Source organism: Melanostigma gelatinosum (genome assembly GCF_949748355.1).
Source record: "Melanostigma gelatinosum genome assembly, chromosome: 22".
Taxonomy (NCBI): domain Eukaryota; kingdom Metazoa; phylum Chordata; class Actinopteri; order Perciformes; family Zoarcidae; genus Melanostigma; species Melanostigma gelatinosum.
In genome coordinates, this window is record NC_136655.1 from 12,109,563 (window position 1) to 12,130,488 (window position 20,926).

At 44.4% G+C, this 20,926-nt stretch overlaps 1 protein-coding gene across 1 annotated transcript in view; it reads left to right on the top strand.

The window, feature by feature from the left end:
* Positions 1–20,926, top strand: part of slc2a13a (solute carrier family 2 member 13a) — a gene marked incomplete at both ends in the record, with an annotated part of 44,554 nt that overhangs the window by 15,009 nt on the left and 8,619 nt on the right. The window contains one exon of the mRNA XM_079294148.1: positions 12,774–12,882. Coding sequence (XP_079150274.1) covers positions 12,774–12,882 — 109 coding nt within the window. The remainder of the gene's footprint in view (positions 1–12,773; positions 12,883–20,926) is intronic.

The following is a 20,926-nucleotide window of genomic DNA, read 5'->3' on the forward strand; positions in this document are numbered from 1 at the left end:
AATAAACAGCAGTATTGCATTTATTTTTGGGACATTTTAGGAGTACTTTAACACCAATTTGGAGTCCTGTTTCTCTCCACCTATAAAAATGTAAGTCCTCTGCGATTAGCTTCGTTTCGGTCTTCTCCCTCTGGGAATATCTGTCTCTGTAGCTGTTAAATGCTCCTCTGTGTTCACCAGCTAGTCGCTGACTTTGTCCGTCTTCCGTGTGGTGCTGGGTAGGTTGTGCACAGCGGGTTTATTAGAGCTTTCAGGAGGCAGCAGTGAACCAAAACAGTGAAGCTGCTGACCGTACAATCAAAACAACGAGCTGAAAGACGCTAAAAAAGCTTCCTAGAGCTGAGGGGAACTACAGTTGGGTGATAATTCTCTATGGGCTCTTCACTGAGGGCAACCCCTTTCACACTACTAGTCCTTTGGTCCGTTGGTAAAATGAAAATGTGAATTAGTGCAGCTAAAGATTTGGGGTGCGGTATCCCTTTAAATACAGTGTACTTAATGTCTGCTCATCCAGTGTGGATGAATCTGTTTTGATTTGAAAAGGTGAGATTAGAGAAGCACTTTTGACATCAATTTAGCACATTATAGGCACTAGGCAAACAAGATAGTGATCACGATGAGTGGCTCTATTGTGTAAAAATGAACACTGCTTCATATTCGTTCAGACTGATTTAAAGTCGAGGTGTTGGGAATTGAATTGCAATTGTTTGTGCTCTAAAGCAATCTCCTCTGTAACCTGCTGTTCTGTTCGACTCATGCTTGTTTTTAGCCATGTTGCCAGGTAATTGAACGGCACACTTTGTTAGCCAACAGCAAAAAAGTGTGCTGCATTTATGTTCCGGCAGAGCATTTCCAAATGATTAATTTCATGCCATTATAGCTCCTGCTTATTCTCATGAACACACGGTTACAAACCCGTTGCACACACACACCTGATAGATGTCTGAGGGAGTTTTAGCGTCTACCTCCATCGCAGTCCTAATTCTCCCGCTGATCATGAATAATTCAGGATATTTGAACATTTTATGAAACTCCACTGCGGCAATGCAGGGAAATGAGACCAAAGTCCCAACTGGGAAATTATTATGGAGGATGCATTAGCAGAGGATGCAAAGCAGGGCGAGCTGCTCCTGATGAAAGCAGAGAGGGGAGATCAGGGGATTGACTTTCTCTTTACTTCAGTAATTGGTTTCTTTCGGGGCCTACTTGTGAGTCCACAAACAAAAAGTATGAATGATTCAATATTTGATTGCCGTTGCTCATCGTCAGGCTATTCACCCGCTGCAGAATTGAATTGATCTTCTGCGCATTAGCGGGCGTTTGTGTCCACGGTGTTCATTGCTTTTCGTTGAAAAATCGATGCACTCAATAGACGTTGGGGATGGGGATTGTTTTATTGTTTTATTTTCAGCAGAGGAAGGTAAGCTAAGAAATTAGCATACTAATTTGAAAGTCAATAGGCAGAGTTAAGTTGCTGATTATACATAGAGAATGGAAGTCTCTGGTCATTTTTTATTTATTTTTAAATACAAATATTGGTTTGACAAAAAGAAAATGTATAAAGGTATAAGTTTGATGTCTTGTTCCTTTTGCATTACAACTTGGAAGAAACCACAACGTCAAGAGGAGAAAAATAAAGGTCTATATGCTCAAAGAAGAAAAGAGATTTCAAGTTCATCGTCCTTTTTGAGGAGTACTTCCAATGTACTGCAATTTATCAGCCTTGAATTACCGTCACTCTTGTCAACCCACAATGGAGGATCAACAAAAGGAGATTTTTAAATGGCCTCCGCTTTCCCTGATTTGAATCTCGGGGGAACAATGTGATTGCAAATGAAGGCTGCTAGAACACACGGCAATGTTCTTGTGAAGATGCTATTCCTATGCACGCGCAGTGACAGCAGTGGACCTGTGACTCATCCAGAGATGCTTTATTTAATTACAATACATTCAACTGGTATCTTTTGGGTACAGGGGCCCCAATGAGGCCTGAGTGACATTAACATGCACAGTAATGGTTATGACTCAAATGTTCCATCCGTGAATGCAGGTTTATGAGGTCAGTCAATTATCTTTGGCAGAACTATTATCCAAATAGGTTTTAATGGGAAACAGCGAAATGAGAAATTCAGATGATATAGGTAACGGTGCCTATGCTTTCTGTTTGCCCCAAGCCTCTCTGACTCTCTCTCTCTCTGGTTCTGTATGTGTGTGTGTGTGTGTGTGTGTGTGTGTGTGTGTGTGTGTGTGTGTGTGTGTGTGTGTGTGTGTGTGTGTGTGTGCCCCTCAGGAAGACCCTTGTCATTTGCATTAATGCAGGTGTGCAGCTGGGACGTCATGAATCTCAATAACTCAGTAGATTGATTACCAGCAGACTTCAAAATGGCTCTAGAGATTTTATTACGAGCCAATGGGAATCGTTAGATGGATGAGGTTGTGTGTGTGTGTGTGTGTGTGTGTGTGTGTGTGTGTGTGTGTGTGTGTGTGTGTGTGTGTGTGTGTGTGTGCGTGTGTCTGTGTGTCGCACAGGTTTGTGAATGTAGCTGTGAAAGCTGGAACCACCCATGAAGGCACATTCATAGCATCAATGCTCCAAGGTTTCATCAAACCTTGGAGCATTTTCTCCTTTAGACTGGTTCATTTCAGCAAGACTTGTTGTTACCTGCTCTCTCCACTTATAATCGAGTGTGTGTCTAACAAAAATCAAATGTGGAGTTCCTCTTTAAATCAAATACAAGAATTTGACAAATGTTTCACTGTGATTCTAACTTAGAACTTATTCGATTTACTCTCTCTCCTTGTACACACACACACACACACACACACGCATCGTCTGACTTTACCTTTTACCCGAGATGGAAGAGAAGTCATCGCTAACAGCAGTGTCTTCATCACAGCAGCTCGATTGCCTTCAGGAGACAAATCTCTTTCAGAGTCTCAACGCGCATTTCTTTCCTTGTTCCTCATTTAAATGCCTCGGGCCTTCTCCAATCACCGAGCCAGCACTTCAGAGGTACGATAAGAAGTTTGAAAGCTTCATTCACTCTCTGTCTGGCTGCTGCAGCTTGTATCTTTCCACCGGAACTCATTTATCATGGTGTTTCCTCTTGAATCTCAATACAAACCTTTTTTTTTCTCCCCGTATTTATTTGTCGCTTTGTCTTTCTGAATATTTACTTTGCTCGAACGGATCAATCCGCCGTTTAGTCCAATTGTTCGTTAAACCCACTCAGTTTGTCTCAAGTCCTCAGACAAGAGGAGACGCGTGACTCAGAGAGCAGACAGTGTCTAAAAGGATTTTGACAAGATCGAATGTGAAAAAGTTCTCCGCCACTAAACTCCTTATTGCCTCCCGGCAAACAGTTCCAAAACAGACGTGAGATGCCGCTAAAGCTGCGATAGCTGCTGTGTCACTGAAGTAGTGTCTTGAACGTGAAACGCCTCATGTCAAAGTTGTTCTCAGTTTTTAGCTATATTTGAGAAGAAAGGTCCATTGTTTTTCGGCAGTGACATTATTTATGTGCATCCTGTGGTTATTGTGGATGCTAATTTAAAGCTTCTCTCGTGCTGTTTATGACATCTCTAGATGCTGTCTGGATTATCTGAAGTAAAAAAGCATATTAAGATGCCATGCCGTTAAAACAGCAGCAGGTTAAATATAGATGACAGCCAGCCAGCTGCTGTTTCCCATGACAACAGGTTCTCTCTCCCTTCTCACTCACCTCTTATTCTTAACCCCCAACCTTATGACGGTAGCTAAGTCCTTCCTTTTCCCTCTCTTTCCTCTTGCTTCCTTTACCCTCCTTGTCTTCCTCTCAACTCTCTTCCTTTACCTCTCTTTCCCCTCGTGTCTTTTTCTTTCCTCTAATCTCACTTCCCATTTCCCTCTCCTTCACCATCCTTTCTTTTTTCCTTTCCTCTTTTGTCTTTTTCTCTATTTCGCTCTTTTCCTTTCCTTTTCTTTCCTCTCCTCGAATTGACTTACCTTTGTTTACTTTCTCCATACCTGGCCTCTCCTTTCCTTTCATTTCCTCTTTTTCCCTTCCCTTTCTTGCCAACGTCTTTCCTTTCCTCCCCTCCCCTCGCCTCTCATACAGGAACACATTTGACCAATCAAACCGACTCTGACTCTCTGAGAGAACCAGGTCAGATTCAGATCACAAGTCACGCCACCCAACAGACATGCACGTCATCTCTGCACCTTTTGAAATGCAGACCCCAGCTGTCTCCCCCGCTGCCTAACAGACTCTCTGACCAATGAGAAACGCTGATGTCTCCAATCACTCTGCTTTGTGAGTCGGGTCGGGTATTGCTCGTCTTCTACACAGATTGGAACCACTGGCTGCATTCAAAATATGTGCCATCTCTTTGGTGATTGACTCTTGACTTTAGTTGAGAGCAATCATACAACGGGGGGGGGGGGGGGGGGTGTAGAACTGAATGTAAGACAGCATTGCCAGTCCTCCTATGATTTGGACAATATTCAATTTGGTTTTATTCACTTGTATTCAGAATTATTTACATGGAAGTGCAGTGCTACAAATATAGCAAGATGCCAGCACAAGGTTGAAAGAATAAAAGCACAGCATTCAGTGTTAACCCAAAACGTATTAGTGTAAGTACTACTATTAGGAGCAAATTAAGGATACAAGGACAGCACTGAAATCCAATTTCATTCATGCTTTGCAATAAAAAATATCATTGTACATGAAAGGATGTATGATATCGCTTGATGTTCTCGTCTTCCATTTCTGGTGATTAGATGGTGAACCAAGTCCAGCAGAGTCCTGGCAGTGAGCGGCTTTACTCAGCTGCTCGGATAGTGAACACTGTGTGTGAGATGTGTGTTTTGGCTGGAGGTGGGCAGACATATTGGGCGGCTGTGGCTCAGGAAGTGGAAGGATTGTCCCCTAAGATCGCTCCTCCAGTCCGCACGTCGGAGTGCTCTTGAGCAAGATACGGAACCCTAAATAGTTTAGATCCCGATGGGCGGGTTGGCACATTGTATGGCATGTATAGGTATCAATTTGTGATGTATTGAGTGATAGTGGGGTGGGGAGAAGTGGAGAATACAGCAGGGCTTTATATGCCTATCTGCACCCCTGTATGAGGTCTGCCTCGCATGGCCCCGGGTTCTGGTTCTCCCGTGCCCCCGTCCCCTCTGGCAGACCCACCAATACGGGTTCCTGGGCCTCCAGCAGCACGGTGGTGGTGGTGTTGGCTCCCAGCGGAGCAGCGAGGGCGAAGCTCCGCTCCCGAAACTGCAAAAAAAACTGTTTCATGCAGGAAGAAACTGTGCAGTTCAAAAAGATGACCAACAACACTTGTCAGCAGTCTTCAAACTAACTGTAATGAGTTCCGTGTGGGTCACTGTGTTGCGGAATAATCGGCGCGGAACCGCAACGGGGAACAAAGAGAGAACAAAAAAGAGCCTCTTCCTCCGAGCTCTCCGCTCCTCTGCTCCCCTGTAGGTTTTAAGCAGCTTATTAATAATTGAGCGAGGAGAGTTGTGCGATGGCAGATCTATCATGATTCCCCCCCCCCCCCCCCCCCCTCTGCGCCTGTCACAAGCCCTGCATGGCTAGATGGATATTGAATCAGCCGCTTTCACACAGTACTTTTTTTGGGGGAGGGCACAGTTGCATTATTTCTCCACTCAAATATGTGATGATGAATTTCAGTCGGCGGCGCATGAGTTGGCTCAGACTGTAGAAGAAAATCCCCGGATAAGACAGGATGTGTGAAAAAAGGAATACAGTATTTGAATGTGTAATTTGTGTGTATATTTAGTTCAAAGGCAGTTTTTTTCTTTTCCCACAATGCTGTATCTTCCATGTGTTATGCAGCTATTATGACATGCATATCACAGTGTGTGTGTGTGTGTCAAGAAAAATAGCATCCACTGCAGAATAATGAGATATGAAATGGAAAATGTGTGTGCATAGTTTCCGTGTGTTTGTGTGTATTTCTGCCTGTTTCCCTTCGGCCATCGAGCTCTGTCGTTTCTCTTTCTGTCATACACACACACACACACACACACACACACACACACATTTATTTTCCTCTTCTTTACTCATATTCCTCAGGACTAACTACCCACCAGTTTTGGGTCAAGCTGGCAAGAGCAGCGGCTTGTTGCATAACATTTGTTTGAACGTGCAGGGAGTGCTGGAGAGCCGGGGTTTACCCACCGAGTTGTCATCGAGGGGCCAGGAAATAACTTCTGTTGTTGTTCTGAATAATAGAAATCTCAGTTGGTAAAATCAGATGAGGGTTAAAAGATGCATGCGCCTCTCTGTCATGTCCCCCTCTCAGCTTCAGGTGTAGCTCTGGCGGCACGATCTGATGACAGAAACAGGCGGTGAATCCTCAGCACTTTTCAAAACCAAAATGGATGAACTTTTTTACTGCTCCCCTGCCTTTGTATGATCGTCTTTGCTTATCCACCGGGCTACAGAAATGGACAGAAGCAACATGACAGACTGACAGGCAGCCTCCCGCGCTCTATTGATCGATTCCTTTGATACGATTAGCTGCGTTTGTTGACACTCACACCGAGACGCCGCAGCTTTGAGACAGCAACTCTCCTTGATTCAAAGTGTCCTCTCTTTGCTGCTTACACTTACCTCCGTTTTCCACAACATCAGGTCTCTTTTTGGCATTTTGGCATTTTGGCTGTCAGTTAGGGCTGAAGACAACAAGTATGAAAAATGATTGTTTGGGTGTAGTTCGAAAGAAGTTAGCTTACCAGACCTCTGTAGGAGCCCACTAGTGCACTGCATGAGCAAAATACATCCAACTCTCTGAATGAAGTCAGTGGTCCAGTTGCATTTTGGGTAATTTAAGGGCCAGGTTTTGAGGAAATGATATCCGCCTTCGGATAAATGTTTAACACAAGAGAAGGGGAAGTAGAATACTTTGTCCGAAACGTTAAAAAAAGCAAGAGATTTAATTTTTTTTAAATTCATTCAGAAATAACTGTAGCTGTGCAGATCTGATATTGTTTTCAACATCATGCGTTGATCAAGAGAAAATATATTTTATAGGGCTATAAAGATATCATTTTTAAACCTGCTATATCTGCTCATTATTGTAATTTTTTGTGAAAGTATTAAGTGGCAATTCTACGACTGCATGCTTCCATAATGTTGCTAATACAAATTAATGTTGAATTAATGTAAGCTGTCATTCTTGTATATTTAGTCCGGTCAGTCAGTATGTGTATGTGTGTGTGTGTGTGTGTGTGTGTGTGTGTGTGTGTGTGTGTGTGTGTGTGTGTTATTCCACTCATTCATCCATATCTCCATCCAATGCGTCTGTCTGATGCTCCTGGCAACCGCCGGCCCCTCGGTGCCCTTAGATAAACACAGCTGCTCCCCTGCATCTGCAGACGGCGCTGACAAGATTTGATCGGCTCCACTTAAAATGCGGTCACACTCAAGTGCAAGTATGCTAATTATAAAGACAAACACAAAAACAGGAGAAAACCGTTTCCCTGAAAAGCAGAGAGTAATTACGAGGAGCTGGAGGACCGCAGTTCACGGTGCTATAACCTCGCTTTAGTTCAGTAAAACACTTATTTAAAAGAAATCTTTACTGGCTCAGCCTACAGTCCGTACAAAGTACATCAGTGGCCACTTTGAACATAATGGTTCATCACTCCAGAGGGCCTGCAATCATAATCTCAACCGTTCAAACAGGCCCATAAAGCAGAACATTGCATTCTTTTTTTATGTAAACACCATTATGAGGAATTGGGCTACAACTGAGTCACTGTAGGTTCTACCTGTTATTGTAAATGAAAGTGTGAGAAACTTTGAAGAAGCAAAACTTCTGTTCAACGGCAATGTTTTTTTTTTTATCGTAACCCCTGCTTGCCTTGCAGTCAGTTTCATTGTTGTTTAGTGACACCAAACGGGCTGCGCAGTGCTTCCAAAAGCATCCGTTGCAGTTGCAGACCTAACCTCTATTCTCCATTCGTCCTGACCCGTCCTGACTGTGTAAGTATGATGTGTCATGATCCTACTGATGAGGAAGCTGAGGAGAGGTGATAAGGGAGAGAAGAGGGGGAAGTATGGGGGAGAAATAATTAGAGGGGAGGTGGGGGTTTAAGCGGGAGGGCTGCAGATTGCCTGCTCAGACTTCGGTCCTTGATTGCAGCCCTCCCGGTTATGTAAGTGAAGCCCGCTTTAAGCCACTTCCTCTCTGACGACACAGTGATTGGATGGATAGAAAGAGCTATTCTCTTGTAGACTGGCTTCTATCTTCATAATTCCTCCGGTGCCTCCATCCACCGGGTCATTGGGCCTCTTTTGTTTCCTTGATTGCCCATTGTTCAACCACCGGCTTTTCCTCCCCGCCTTGACCCATATCTACATCACCGCTTTACAAAGGCTTCACTAATCATTAACCGTGAGCCTCGCGGATGGTTGCTTGTCGATGTTCCTGGAAAGCGAGCCGCTGTATATTTCATTAAGGCCATGTCCTCACTACTCCGTGTCTAGTTGGATGCAGAGTTGTCTAATAGAAACGATCTCCGTCCACACGGGAGTTTCAGCATTATTCTCAAGTTGATCTGCATCCACACGGCAGCCTTCGAAGGCGGACAGCACGTGACCATTAACGTACACTGGGCATGCGCGTAACGGTGTAAACAGGAAGTGGATTGCTTGCTTAGTTAAAAAAATATGAAAGAGTAATAAAGTAGTCTTTAATAAAGGTTGTATTTGATACCTAAGATCTTCCTCTATAAACTCAAACAGACAGTTCGTGGAAAGTTTTAAAGTTTTATTTTTCAGACGTAGTTACAGCGCTGCGGGTCTGTCTGTCTCTATCTCTCTCTCTCTCTCTCTCTCACATCAACTTTACTTTAAAATCAACACTTACACGGAAACGTTTACTCGATTATGGTCCATAAATGTGGTCAACACACGTCGATCACTCGCTTCCTCTGTGTTGTTGTCTGTTGTTGTCGTGGGGGCTGATGAATGTAACGTTAGCTCCATTGGGGTATTCCTTCATGAGATACGACATCAGGGGATAAGCTGGGTCACCCAGCAGAGAAACAGGGACATCATCTTCGCCCTCTATCAATTCTTTAGGGCATTTGCTCCATCTTCTAGGGCACAACATCATGCAACAGGTCCGACTCGCTAGCTTCTAAGCTAATTTTAACATTACCGCCAATGGGGTTGTTATGCAGGAGAAGTCGGGGTGTCTCCTGAAAGCAGGTAGCCGAGAAAGAGAGCTTGCCGGATTCTTCAGAGAATATCAAAAGAGAAGGAGAAGAAGAAGAGGAGGGGGGGTGCCGGACCTGGCTCTCATTAAAAACACATCCCGGGCTTCCCTTGCTCACTTTACAAATAAATCGTGGTCGTATGGTCTTAAAGGAAGGCTATCAGCATTTGCAGGAATGAATGCTGATAAGACGTCAAATCAAAGGGTCCTCCGTGCAGGGAGCGATGGCGGAGGGATGATCACAGAGCTCTCGTGTGGGTAGATTGACTTAAGAAAAGAGAGGCATGCCTTTGGAGCGAGTTTTGTGTGTGTGTGTGTGTGTGTGTGTGTGTGTGTGTGTGTGTGTGTGTGTGTGTGTGCGCGCTGCCTACATCTAGGTTTTAATATCAAATTCAGTGCTCATCCCTCATGAGAGATGGTCTGTTCTGACTTGCATCCATGCATCTAGCATGGGATCGACGCCTGAACGTATCCGGCTTGAGGTTTAAAGGTAATAGTGGTGCTGTTGCAGTATAGACTGAATGAAATGAGGCAGATATGGTTGGAGAGGTTCAATGACGCACAATCACAGCAGCGCTGCGAGACCTAATCACTGTGCTTGTGTCTTGCTGGTTGCCGGCTGGCTTGTTTTCCATTGCCATCTTTCTTCCTCAATATGTCATCTGATTGAATTACAGCTGGGTGGTGTTCAGCCGAGGAAGTGAAGACGTGTGTTTTGTGAGCCTTTGTGTACGTGTTTGTGCGTGTATTTAAAAACTGTGTCTCTGGGCGAATGAGTGTAAATGTGTCTAAGTTTTTGTCGAAAGAAGCACATATGTACTGTATCGTTAACCCCCAAGGCAGCAATAGGGAGTAAGACATTGTGTCTGTTTGATTGATTGCATCTGAATGTGTTTATGTGTGTGTTTCCATGGCTGTGTGTGTTCGGCGGAGTAAATTTAGCTCTCCTTCGGGCAGCCATCAGGTCTCCACTCTCTCCGTAGTTGACTCCGGCCCATGAATCCTGATTTCCCTCCCAGCTAATCAGATAACGGTCCTCTGCTCCGGTCTCCAGGGATCAACCAATCAAACTCCACCACGTTAGCGCCATGGCAATGGCTCTGCCCATAAGCGCATCACTTCCTCTTCACTGTCTGGGGTTAGAAACATGCTTTCACATTAAACCTTGACTTTGAAAAGCTGAAACGGAGACTGACAGTAGCTTGTTGACAAAGACTCCAAAGTACTTGTCATTTTCAAAAACAAGCCTCTATTATTTGCGTTTTTGAACACGATATATCAAAAATATTTGTAAGCCAAGCAGGCTAAAGCATACATTTAAACAACAGTTGACAGTTGAAGAATGTAAAGAAAGCTGACCTTATTTGGCTATATTTAACTTTAGCACCCTCAAACCAAAGCCATCATTTGTTCACTACAACGGCACAAATATGTCGAGTTAGCGGATGGTAGCACACAGTAGGCGGTGGCTGTCAGTAATAAACACGCTATCATCACAAAGGCTTTACCGATGTCCTGGCTGCCATTCCAGAACTCTATTCTATCTTTATCGCTCTGTGATGCAACACTAATTAGATTATAGTCCCTCATTGGAAGCCCTGCATATAATTGAGCTGTAAACTGTGATATGATCCACATATGGATTATGGATTTTTTCCCCTGTTTTCCAATCCATACTAACGTTGAAGTACTTTTCTGTGTGGCATCAGAGTTGGGGACCAGTCAGTAAACAAACTCTTCTGTTTTTTTTCGTGGAACAGATGGTATAATTACATATAAATTGTCTTGAATTCCATCTAATGATTGCTAATTTAAGAACATAAACATAACGAAAATGTGCAGAACCTGTTTATGTAGTTCAGGTGTGAAATTAAGACTTAAGTTCTGTATTAGGATGCCTCAGAGTGGTCTTTGAAAACTGCTCCTCTTGATTTTGACAACAAGTGGCTTCTGCGGGGAAGAAATGCGGAGGGTTTTTCGCTGAAAGTTAAAAAGCCTCTTTCAGCATTTCAGAATCGAGGGGGAATCAAAGACGACAACGCTCCTTTGAGAAGTCGGCCGTGGAAAAGCAAAGCTCGAGTGTGTTTGTGTGTCAGCGGGAGCCTCCTTTACAGACTCTGGTCTGCTCGTCAAACTGCTAAAGGAGATGTTCACTGGCCCAGAGTCCTCCCACACACAGCTGCTCCCACATAATCAGCCTGTGTGTGTGTGTAGCCTTTTTTATGATATGTCTATATGTGCTTGTGTTTGCACAGCCACACAGTGGCACACAGTCCTACCTGTGTGTGTTCAGGCTTGTTTGTCTGATCTCTTGGCACCGTGTGCATCTCCCTCTTTATCCGACAGCTTCGTGCCTGTCCAGCCGCTCTGTCATCCCATTAAGACTTCTCCTCCCCAAGGAGGGGTCTGTCTGTGTGTGTGTGTGTGTGTGTGTGTGTGTGTGTGTGTGTGTGCGTGTGTGTGTGTGTGTGCTGGAGATCACAGTGTGCATTCTGTTGCTGAGGCAATTGGGACCCAAATATTTGTTTCATCCCAAACTGAGATATCCACCATCTGAAGAATAGGAGGAGAGAGAAAAAGGCAGCTACTGTGCTATGCTGATCCTCCAGAGAGACATTTCTTTTTACACTTTTTACAGCAGCACCACCGTAGGGGAGGTCAGAGGTCAAAGTAACAGAGCAGCATCCCTGGAGCTAACAAAGCCTCAGTGACCTGTGCAAAGAAATGTCAGGACGGCAGACGGTTGCTTGTCACAGAAGCTCCAACTTAGTTCTTCCGAGATGTGATTTATCTGTGTGTGCTTTTGAAATGTAAACATACTGGATATTTTGGTGTTTCATGATAATTCCCATTGAAGTAAATGTGCTTTTACTTGTGTTTAATAAATGGTTCAACATTGTGGGAAATATACTCGTTTCCTTTCTATCCAAGGGTTTGATGAGAAAATCGGTACCACTTGGCTGATGTCTGTACGCTGAATATCAAGGTGCCGCCAGCAGCCACTTAGCTTAGCTTAGCACAAAGACTGCAAAAAGGGAGAAACGGATAGTTCTGCTCCGTCTGAAGGTAACTGAATCCGCCTACCAGCCCCTCTAAGGCTCACCAATCAACACCGATCATATCTTATGCTATGTCTTATGCTAAGCTAAGCAGCTTCTGGTGGTAGCATAGCATTTAAAGTCCAGACATCAGAGAAGGATTGATCGTCTCCTCTAACTCTCTGCAAGAAAAGTTTCTCTTGAAAGTTTGTTGTGTTCTTTCTCGCACTTCATCCATTTCATGCAAAAGCAAGTTAAAAGGTGAAATAAGTTTCAAAGTAATAATTGGCAAATGGACCCATATGTACGATGTTAATATGCAGTCCCAAAAAATATCATGTTGTAAACTCAGAAATCAGAAACATCAACACGACTGTTCTTTGGGGTTTGGTTCTTGTTATGGTGGTTAGCTGGTTTTGGAATGAACCTCTCTTTGTGCCTTCATGTCATTTTTGCAGAAGAATTCATTTCGGCTGTGCCTTTTGCTTGTGTCTGCAGAAGGCCCCGTGATTTGGAGGATGCTGACCTACCCCCCCACTCGGCGAGCCCTCCTGGTGGGCTGCGGCCTTCAGATGTTCCAGCAGCTTTCCGGAATCAACACGGTCATGTGAGTGAAACCGTCCACCGCAATACAGAGTCTGCAGTGGCCAGCGTGTAATGAGAGGCATATTGAGACACTTATTAAGTATGCAGCTGTTTAGGAGTTAAATCTCTATCAATTCGAACCATGCTCATCTTAGTATCCCTAGACTAAGTGAAGTCTAAGTACACAACACATCCTCCCTTTTGAAGTCCTGCCTCTACGTCAGACCAGCTAAATAACTGCTCAGGTGCGTCGCAGGTTGACCAATTAACCGTACTATGTAGCCAGACAGATACACGCTCAGTGCCACAAGTCAGTGCAGTTGAGAGGGTTGTCGATTGAGGACACATGCGCAACAAGCATGTCTGAAGTATTGTCTTGCATTTCCTGATTTAGATCAGTTCACTTGCACCGGAGAAACCTCACCGAGGCCGACTGAAGATGTCCATCAGGAGTGAGAATTTAGCTCAGGGTGTTAAATAACTAATGAGGGCAGAGACCAGATCATCAGTAGTCCACAGAAAGCCTACCTGTGGCATACTGTGGTGTGCAAATTACTTAACCTGGAAGGACGGGTATAGCAAAAAAAGGGCTGATGAGCTGCTGGTGAATCCTTTTGCGTATAAACCCCGGCCTTCTAAAAGACGTGCACCTAATCCTGTGAATAAAAATGGAAAGCAGTAGCATATGCAAGAAATTGTTTCCGCTGTAATTCAGACCAAAGTACATTCAGTGACATTCAAAGTCACGCAATGTTCAGGCAGAAAATATCACCATCTGTAAACACATAGCCCATAGTCCACTTTTAATGAGACCAGCAAAAAAGTTGAACTTTTAAGCTCGTGTTTAGCCACTTGTGACCTGTAATTGATGTGGTAGATGAACTGATTGTTGCCATGATGACCGCTACGTAGTGTTCTATTTAGCATCGCGTGGATCTGTTGCTCTAATCCACCGAACTGGAATGTGGTCCGTTGTTTTCATTTGTGCCTTAATTAAAAGCTACTGCGAGGAACGTTTAACTGGTTATGAAACGGACTCAATTTAATACCGATGCCTCTATATGACCTACATAAGTAAACGAGACCATCAGCTATTTCTTTACTGAGGACTGAGCGGGGCGGACTGTCGCACTGCTGCAGTGATATTGGAAGCTTTGTAAGGGGATTCTGGTGCTTTTGTCCACAGGGACCCGCCAAAATCAACACAACATTTGTCGTAGTGGCTTTAAGCAGCAGCATCTTGCACTTTTTCCTGTTTTCAGTCTGAACTCCTAGTAACGGAAGCATAACCATCAAGTACATATACAAACATTGGCAATAGTAATCTATTGTAACATACTTGACACCACAAAAAGCTTGTGCCACTTGGGGCTGTGTGACTTCGTCACTCATCTTCCTCCTCGATCACATTGCCATTGAAAAGGGAAGTTCAAATGGGTTTTTATCTCTTTGGCCCTCAGCGTTAACCTAAACGAGGATGATACATGACAGTGAATCTGCGTGTCACCCGCCGTCCCTTTCACGCGCAAGAGAGATCCTGACGGATGTGTTTGGATTTACAGCACAGTATTAAATCATGAAACATTTCTTCCATCTTTCATAACACGCGATACACCGGGGGGAGCGGTGGCCTCGTTGCATCACTGCTAACTTGCTTGCGAAGGGACGGTCCACCTTTCCACTTTTATTCTTTTTTTTATCTCTCCATCTGAGGGAGATTATGTCATCTGTCTCTGTCTCCTCCCCCCTTGGAGATCAACTATATTACTCGCTCTGTAAACAAGATATGTGCTGTTGCTTAGCAACCGTCGGAGGTGCGAGAGCGATTGGAGGAGCGCGTGTTTTGTGTGCGAGTCCGCGTGCATGAAACGTGAGACTGTGGACTGTGTGTGTGTGTGTGTGTGTGTGTGTTGTATGGACGTTTGCATATGTTTGACATTCAGCTGGTTAGCAGAGGTGACACACTGGATCGGTCACAAATCTCTATATATATGTTTCCGTCTCGCTCACTGGATGTCTGTCTCTCATACTGTACATTCGTCTCCATCTCCTGTTGCCCACAGTATGAACAGCACAGGGGACAAAATGAATCCGTCACTACTTTCCCCGTCCGCCTTGCTTGTCTCTCTGACTTGCGTGTCTCTCTGAAAAGGTCTGTGTTACACAAAGCATTCATGCGTCTTTGATGGAGATGGTGTTTCGATTGTGTGATGTTTGTCACCTGGCATTAAAATGTGTCTCAGGTTTACAAATTGAAATCTGACTGCCTTTTTTTATTTGCACAAACACCCGCCGTGGCTTCCTTTGGGGATAATTACGTCCTTCACAATCGACGTTTAAGACCTCACCCTGTTGACAATCAATTCCTGAGGATAATGTCTCAGTTTGAGTTGTTTCCCTTCGCACCACTTCCTGGAAGGAAACATTTTGTACACGTCCAAGCGTGCGAGAGATGTATCAGAGCAGCAGTTTATTATCCACGCCAGGGAAATCATGCAGGGGATTTGTTCGCACGTGTGCAGGTGCGGCCGTCCGTGAGTGAGTGAGTGAGTGAGTGAGTGAGTGAGTGTGCACTTGTGAGTCTGTCAACCAACAGTTTGCTATCAAATAACAGCCAATGATTGCCTGCATTCATCGTCGCTTGTTTTTGAGTTTGAAGTGTGTTTTAGGACGCCTTGCAGCCCACAGGTCTAGAGCAGACCTGTGGGACCAGCCCGCGGGACACCTGGCGGAGATCTGCAACTTTCTTTAGTTCTTTAAGAGAACTGCAAATTCTCATTTGGTCAGATAGATTGAAGGTTAGGAGTATATACTGTCGTGTTATGTTATTAATGGACACTATTTCTAACTCTCACAGGACCAACTCTGCAGACAAACGACTGTCAGGAGTTTGTCTTGTGATGCTGATGGATCAGACAAGTTCAATCGGGGGAAATAAGTGAAAACGCCTGTGCAGACTGACAATGGATGCGGGCTTTAACAAGGAGAGTGGAGGGGGTTTGGTAGTTTTGAACTCCTTCCAGGCTGCATTTATTTTCGAGGGTTTAAGTCTGCCTGTCATGTCAATCATCCTGGATGTGTTCATTTCAGACGTTTGTGTATTGGTCATTTTTTGGCTCGAGCGATGTGAAAGATATCGTACTCAGGGTGTGCAATTCAGAACTGCGATTCACAAGAAAATTATAAAAAATACTTTTAGACGAAACGTCATCACATCACGGTAGCATTTTGTATCGCCAGGATCCGGATCAGAATGCAAACAGACCGGCCCGGTTCTTCTGAGGGAGCTTGCAATCAAATACAGGCTTGAACCAGCAGACTGACTATATAGCCAGACAATATAAGATGTTGACCCGGGACACGAGTAGGTGACGTGGTGTAGCTGTGGAGACGGGCAGCAGGGATGAAGGGAGGACCTACAGGTGTGCAGGAAAGGGGACTTTTACACTAAATTCTAATTATCAGCATGTTTAGAGTCTATCATGTCCTCAAACTGCGGGAAAAAGAAATAAATAAATGAAGCAAAAAAAGATAACGCTTCTAGACACAATCTTTGAGAGTGTCTGGTCAACCAGGTGAGAGGAAAATAACACACCAGTCCCTTCAAATCTTTAAAAATCTTTTAGCATGATGGTAATTTGATGTATTTGATTGTTTTCTTGATTTCTCCCATCCATGTTCGTGCTGTATGCTTTTGTTATTATGGACCCAGCATTGTCGCTCATCCTGTGTGCTTCTTACCTCTGTGTACTTTGCCAGCCTGTCTGTTTACCAGCTGCCTTTTTTGTTTCCCGTGTGAAGCTGCCAGGCCGGCCCTATTAGCCGGTGAGATACAAAGGAGGTCTGGGGAGACGGTGAATCAGCCGGGCTTAGCGACGAGCCCCGCTCTCCCGGTCCCCAGCTGCTTTTTCCTCAGCTGACGAAAAAAGGGGCGGTGAGAGTAAACTGGCAGACTGGCAACAAAAAAAAAAAGTTGCAATTCGAACTAGCAAGCACATTATTGTCTGTCGCTCTGCTCTAACAGCCTGTTCTCTACAGTTGGGAACTTGACACGAGCGGATTGATGGAGTTCACAGATTTCTTTTTTTTTTCTTCTCCAAGTCGAATATGCTCAGACAAAGGCTACGTTTGAGTTCATATTTACACATTGTTGCTTTCGACGTCCTGAGCTTGGAGTAAGCGAGCCCCTCTGCTCGTCAGCAAGGGAATAAGGGAAAGTTAGAATCAAACTGCCAACTCAGCCAATAAAACCTTGACCGACGAACAAACCATTTGATAGAGTTAGTTAACCTGTTTCCCAAAGGTCTGCATTCTCAGCCCTGAGTCACTCGCTGCTCCTGAGTATGTATGTCTGAATCCCAGTCTGAAAAAACACACTTGCAGATTACTGAGAGGACTCTGGATATGTCACTGTGATCTCACAGGAATTTGTTCTGTCCAGCATTATTCAATCAAAACAGCTCAGTGTGTCTCGCTGTACCGTACCAAGCCAGTTTTATTGATGTGTTTCTATTCTTGATCCCTGTCCGTAGTTCACATTGTTAACATTGCTGTTGATTGGGTGGCTGAGGTGCACAAAGACAGAGAGGTGGCAGAAAGGCTGGCGGACTGTCACAAAGAGAGGATTGTGACAAGAGAGGCTGAAAGTGGAGCGAGGGGGGTGCGATGGAGCAACTCCACTTTCATGGGAGAGGTGTGAATCCACCGTGGTGCCATCATCACACCCTGTCCCTGCTGAGCTCCTTTCTTTCTTTCCTCTTCTCATACTCCACGTGACTGACAGCATGCTCATCCAAATCAAACAGCTGAAGTTGATCAAGCCACTCGTTTTTCCACCATTCATTAGCAGCGAACTCCCTCAAAGATGGCAGGTGGGGATGATCAGTGCTTGTTCAGCTGCACACTTGGTGCAGGTCCACGTCACATATACTTGCATGCAAATGAGTTTCCTCAGCGGTGGCAGTGCGCGGTCTAATCACATGCATTTTATGCAGACGGGTTCGGAGGATCTTCGTCCAAACTTTTGGTTCAGCAGCGACATTCCAGCAAAACACACAACCTGCGAATCCAATTAGAAGTAATGAGCAGACGTGTGGGTGAAATCACTCTCTATACGGTAGTTACAGTTATGTCACTTGGGCCTCACCGCTTTTGATTGACTTTCGGTGTAATATTTAGAGAACAGACTTGGTGTAGAGCAGCAGCAAAAAGCAGTTTATTAAACTCAATAAAATCCACAAAAATAGTGACGTGATATATATATTTTTTATTGATATATATTTTACCTTTATTTACCAGATAAGTCAAAAGAGAACCATGTTGTCATTTACAACGACGACCCGGCTAAAAAGGCAGCAACAGGAAAGTCGTTACAAAAGAATAAAACATAGAAACATCTCAAATATATATATATACATTTATATATATATATAAATACCGAGTCTATGGTATGTTTTGATTTATGTGGTTATTGATGAAAAACCTGAAGGAACAGTAGACCTCCTAAGGAGCTTGTTTTTGTTGTGACCACAGACATGATCTGAACTGAACACTGCAGAATATCATGACAGGTATGCGAGTATATGCACATGGTCACACAACACTATTACATGCCTCCCTGCCCTCACTCACTCACACACACACACACACACACACACACACACACACACACACACACACACACTCCGGTCAGCGGAAGCCTGTGATGAGAGATGTATTTGTCAATAATACATCTCTCAGGATCCAGAGAGTGTCAGGTGGTGCGTCTGGTCTGCTTGTCTTTCTGCCAGCGTGAGTTGGTGTCCCTGAATGCCTCTCCGCCTGACTGCCTGCCAATGGATGAAAGGACGGATGGGTTTATAGATCACATAGATAGACAAATAGATGGATGCATCCTGTGACGGCGCTTCTTTCTCCACTACTTTTCTTCCAATCTCTTCACCTTTCCCAGTCCGTTCTGTTCGCTCGTAAATGTGGGAAAATGCGGCACAGCAGTGGGTCAATTAGATATCACCCCTCCTCATTAGCCACCGCATCATTTGGATTGAATTAGCCACATAATCTGGCATGTAAAGGTCAGCATGGGCTGGTGGGGACGGCTGTGTGTTTGTTTGGATCTCGTCTGGGGCGGGTCAGCGGACAGACGTGGTAGGACAGAGGAAGGAAAAATGGCATTGATGGTGATGAGGCGGAGGAAGGTGTGGAGGGGGGGGGTCAGGGCCGATGACAGGTGAGATAGATTTATGTAGGAAGACAGAAAGAGGGAACAAGAAAGAGTTAGAAAAACCATGTGTTCTTTCAGTTGTTTTTTGCTGTTCCTTTGGTACATTCTGTAACAGGCAGTCTGACAAGGTCAGGCATCATTTGAGAGAAAAGTATTCCTGTCAGAGTCATAAATTATAAGGCTGCATATTGCTGCAGTCAACTTGTGAAGTAGTTGGCGGAAAGTCCAGGTGTGTATTCCTCGCCCAGCTCTGCAGGAGACAGTCAGTGTGTATATTTTAGTTGGATATCTGTGGTCAAGATGACATTTTTCCAACTTCTGTTGGAAGTACTTTTCGTACCTCCTTCTTCTTTACAGTCAGCAAAACGCCTGAAACGTCTTCGTTTCCGGACAGCACGAGACACGGCCAACAGTAGCTGACATGAAAGAACAATTAATACGTATTCCTGAAGACATCCATCTATTTACCGCTTGTTTATTTGTCAGATGGCCACGGCGACATGTTTCGTTTCTTCTCCTCTTCACTGGCTGATTACATCCATGTGTGTGTGTGCAGCTGCCAACTTCTGACCAACCTACGCTGTCGATTATTTGCTCCAGTCTAGTCAATGGAGACGCGTTTGTTTACTTCAAATTAGCTTGAGAATTCAATGTTCATTCAACTTGTGATATGTTATAAATTCTATTCTATCCAAAATAAAAGATCCCACAGATGCCTTGAGAAACCAAACATTGTGGTGTTTTATACCATGTATCTGTTGCATGATAAATAAAGATGATAATGTGATAGAATATGATAAGATGAGTGCGAGTTGTTGTCAGTGGGCAGTTGGGTGTTTTGTCGTTGACACGGGCCAGTTGGCCCTCACAGATGGTCCCACAGACAAATGTCATGTTGGAAATGTCACGAAACGCCAGTTACATGGTCACTCTGCTGGCAAGACAGCAAGCAGCTGGCAGAGCCCACTCGTGTGTGTGTGTGTGTGTGTGTGTGTGTGTGTGTGTGTGTGTGTGTGTGTGTGTGTGTGTGTGTGTGTGTGTGTGGAGAAATGCCAAAATCCACAGTTGTTTTTTATGTGTTCCTGTGTGTGTGTGTGTGCTTTCAAGTATTCATAAGTAGCTTAACCATGCCAACCTCCGCCACTGTCTCCAATGGAGTCGCAGCGAGATTCCTCTATAATGAGAAATATTCTAATTTACTCTTCTCATCAAATTCACACAGGAACACATTACCCCTCACTTCAGCGCAAACATCTCATTTGCTTAATAGCAAGATGTCATTTCGTGAAGCATGCTTACTCTCCGGATGGAGCGGCACTTACAATGTGTATCGTACACATTTTAGCAGAAGGCTTGTACATCACAGGAAGCCATGTATAACAAGGAGGAATTATAGCAAAGCGTCTGATCACGTGTGTTTCCTGATCAGACATCTTCTCAGGACTTGGGCGTGGACACACTGTGCTTGCTTGACGTCTCCCTCAGTCCTTCGTTAGCTCTCTTGGTTCAGTTTGCGCCCTTTAGGGCGGGGCAACTCACACCTTTGTCCTTGTTTTGCGGAAGACGTTTTGACTTGTCCCGGGAGGAGAAGCACAGGTGTAAATTATAAAAATTTACATGCAAGAAATGCATACAGGGAAAACGCATCACACTCTCAATTCTACGTCCTACCATGCCATTTTTCAAACGGAGATTAAATTCGCTTAAATTTAACTTGAAATTAGCGCTGCTTACATGCAATGTTTCGCTGTTTTTACATGCTTGCATGATCCGGGCCTTTAAGCTGTAATTTGATCCGCCCTATCAGGTGCAACGAAGCAAAGAGAAGGAGATTTCAATCAAA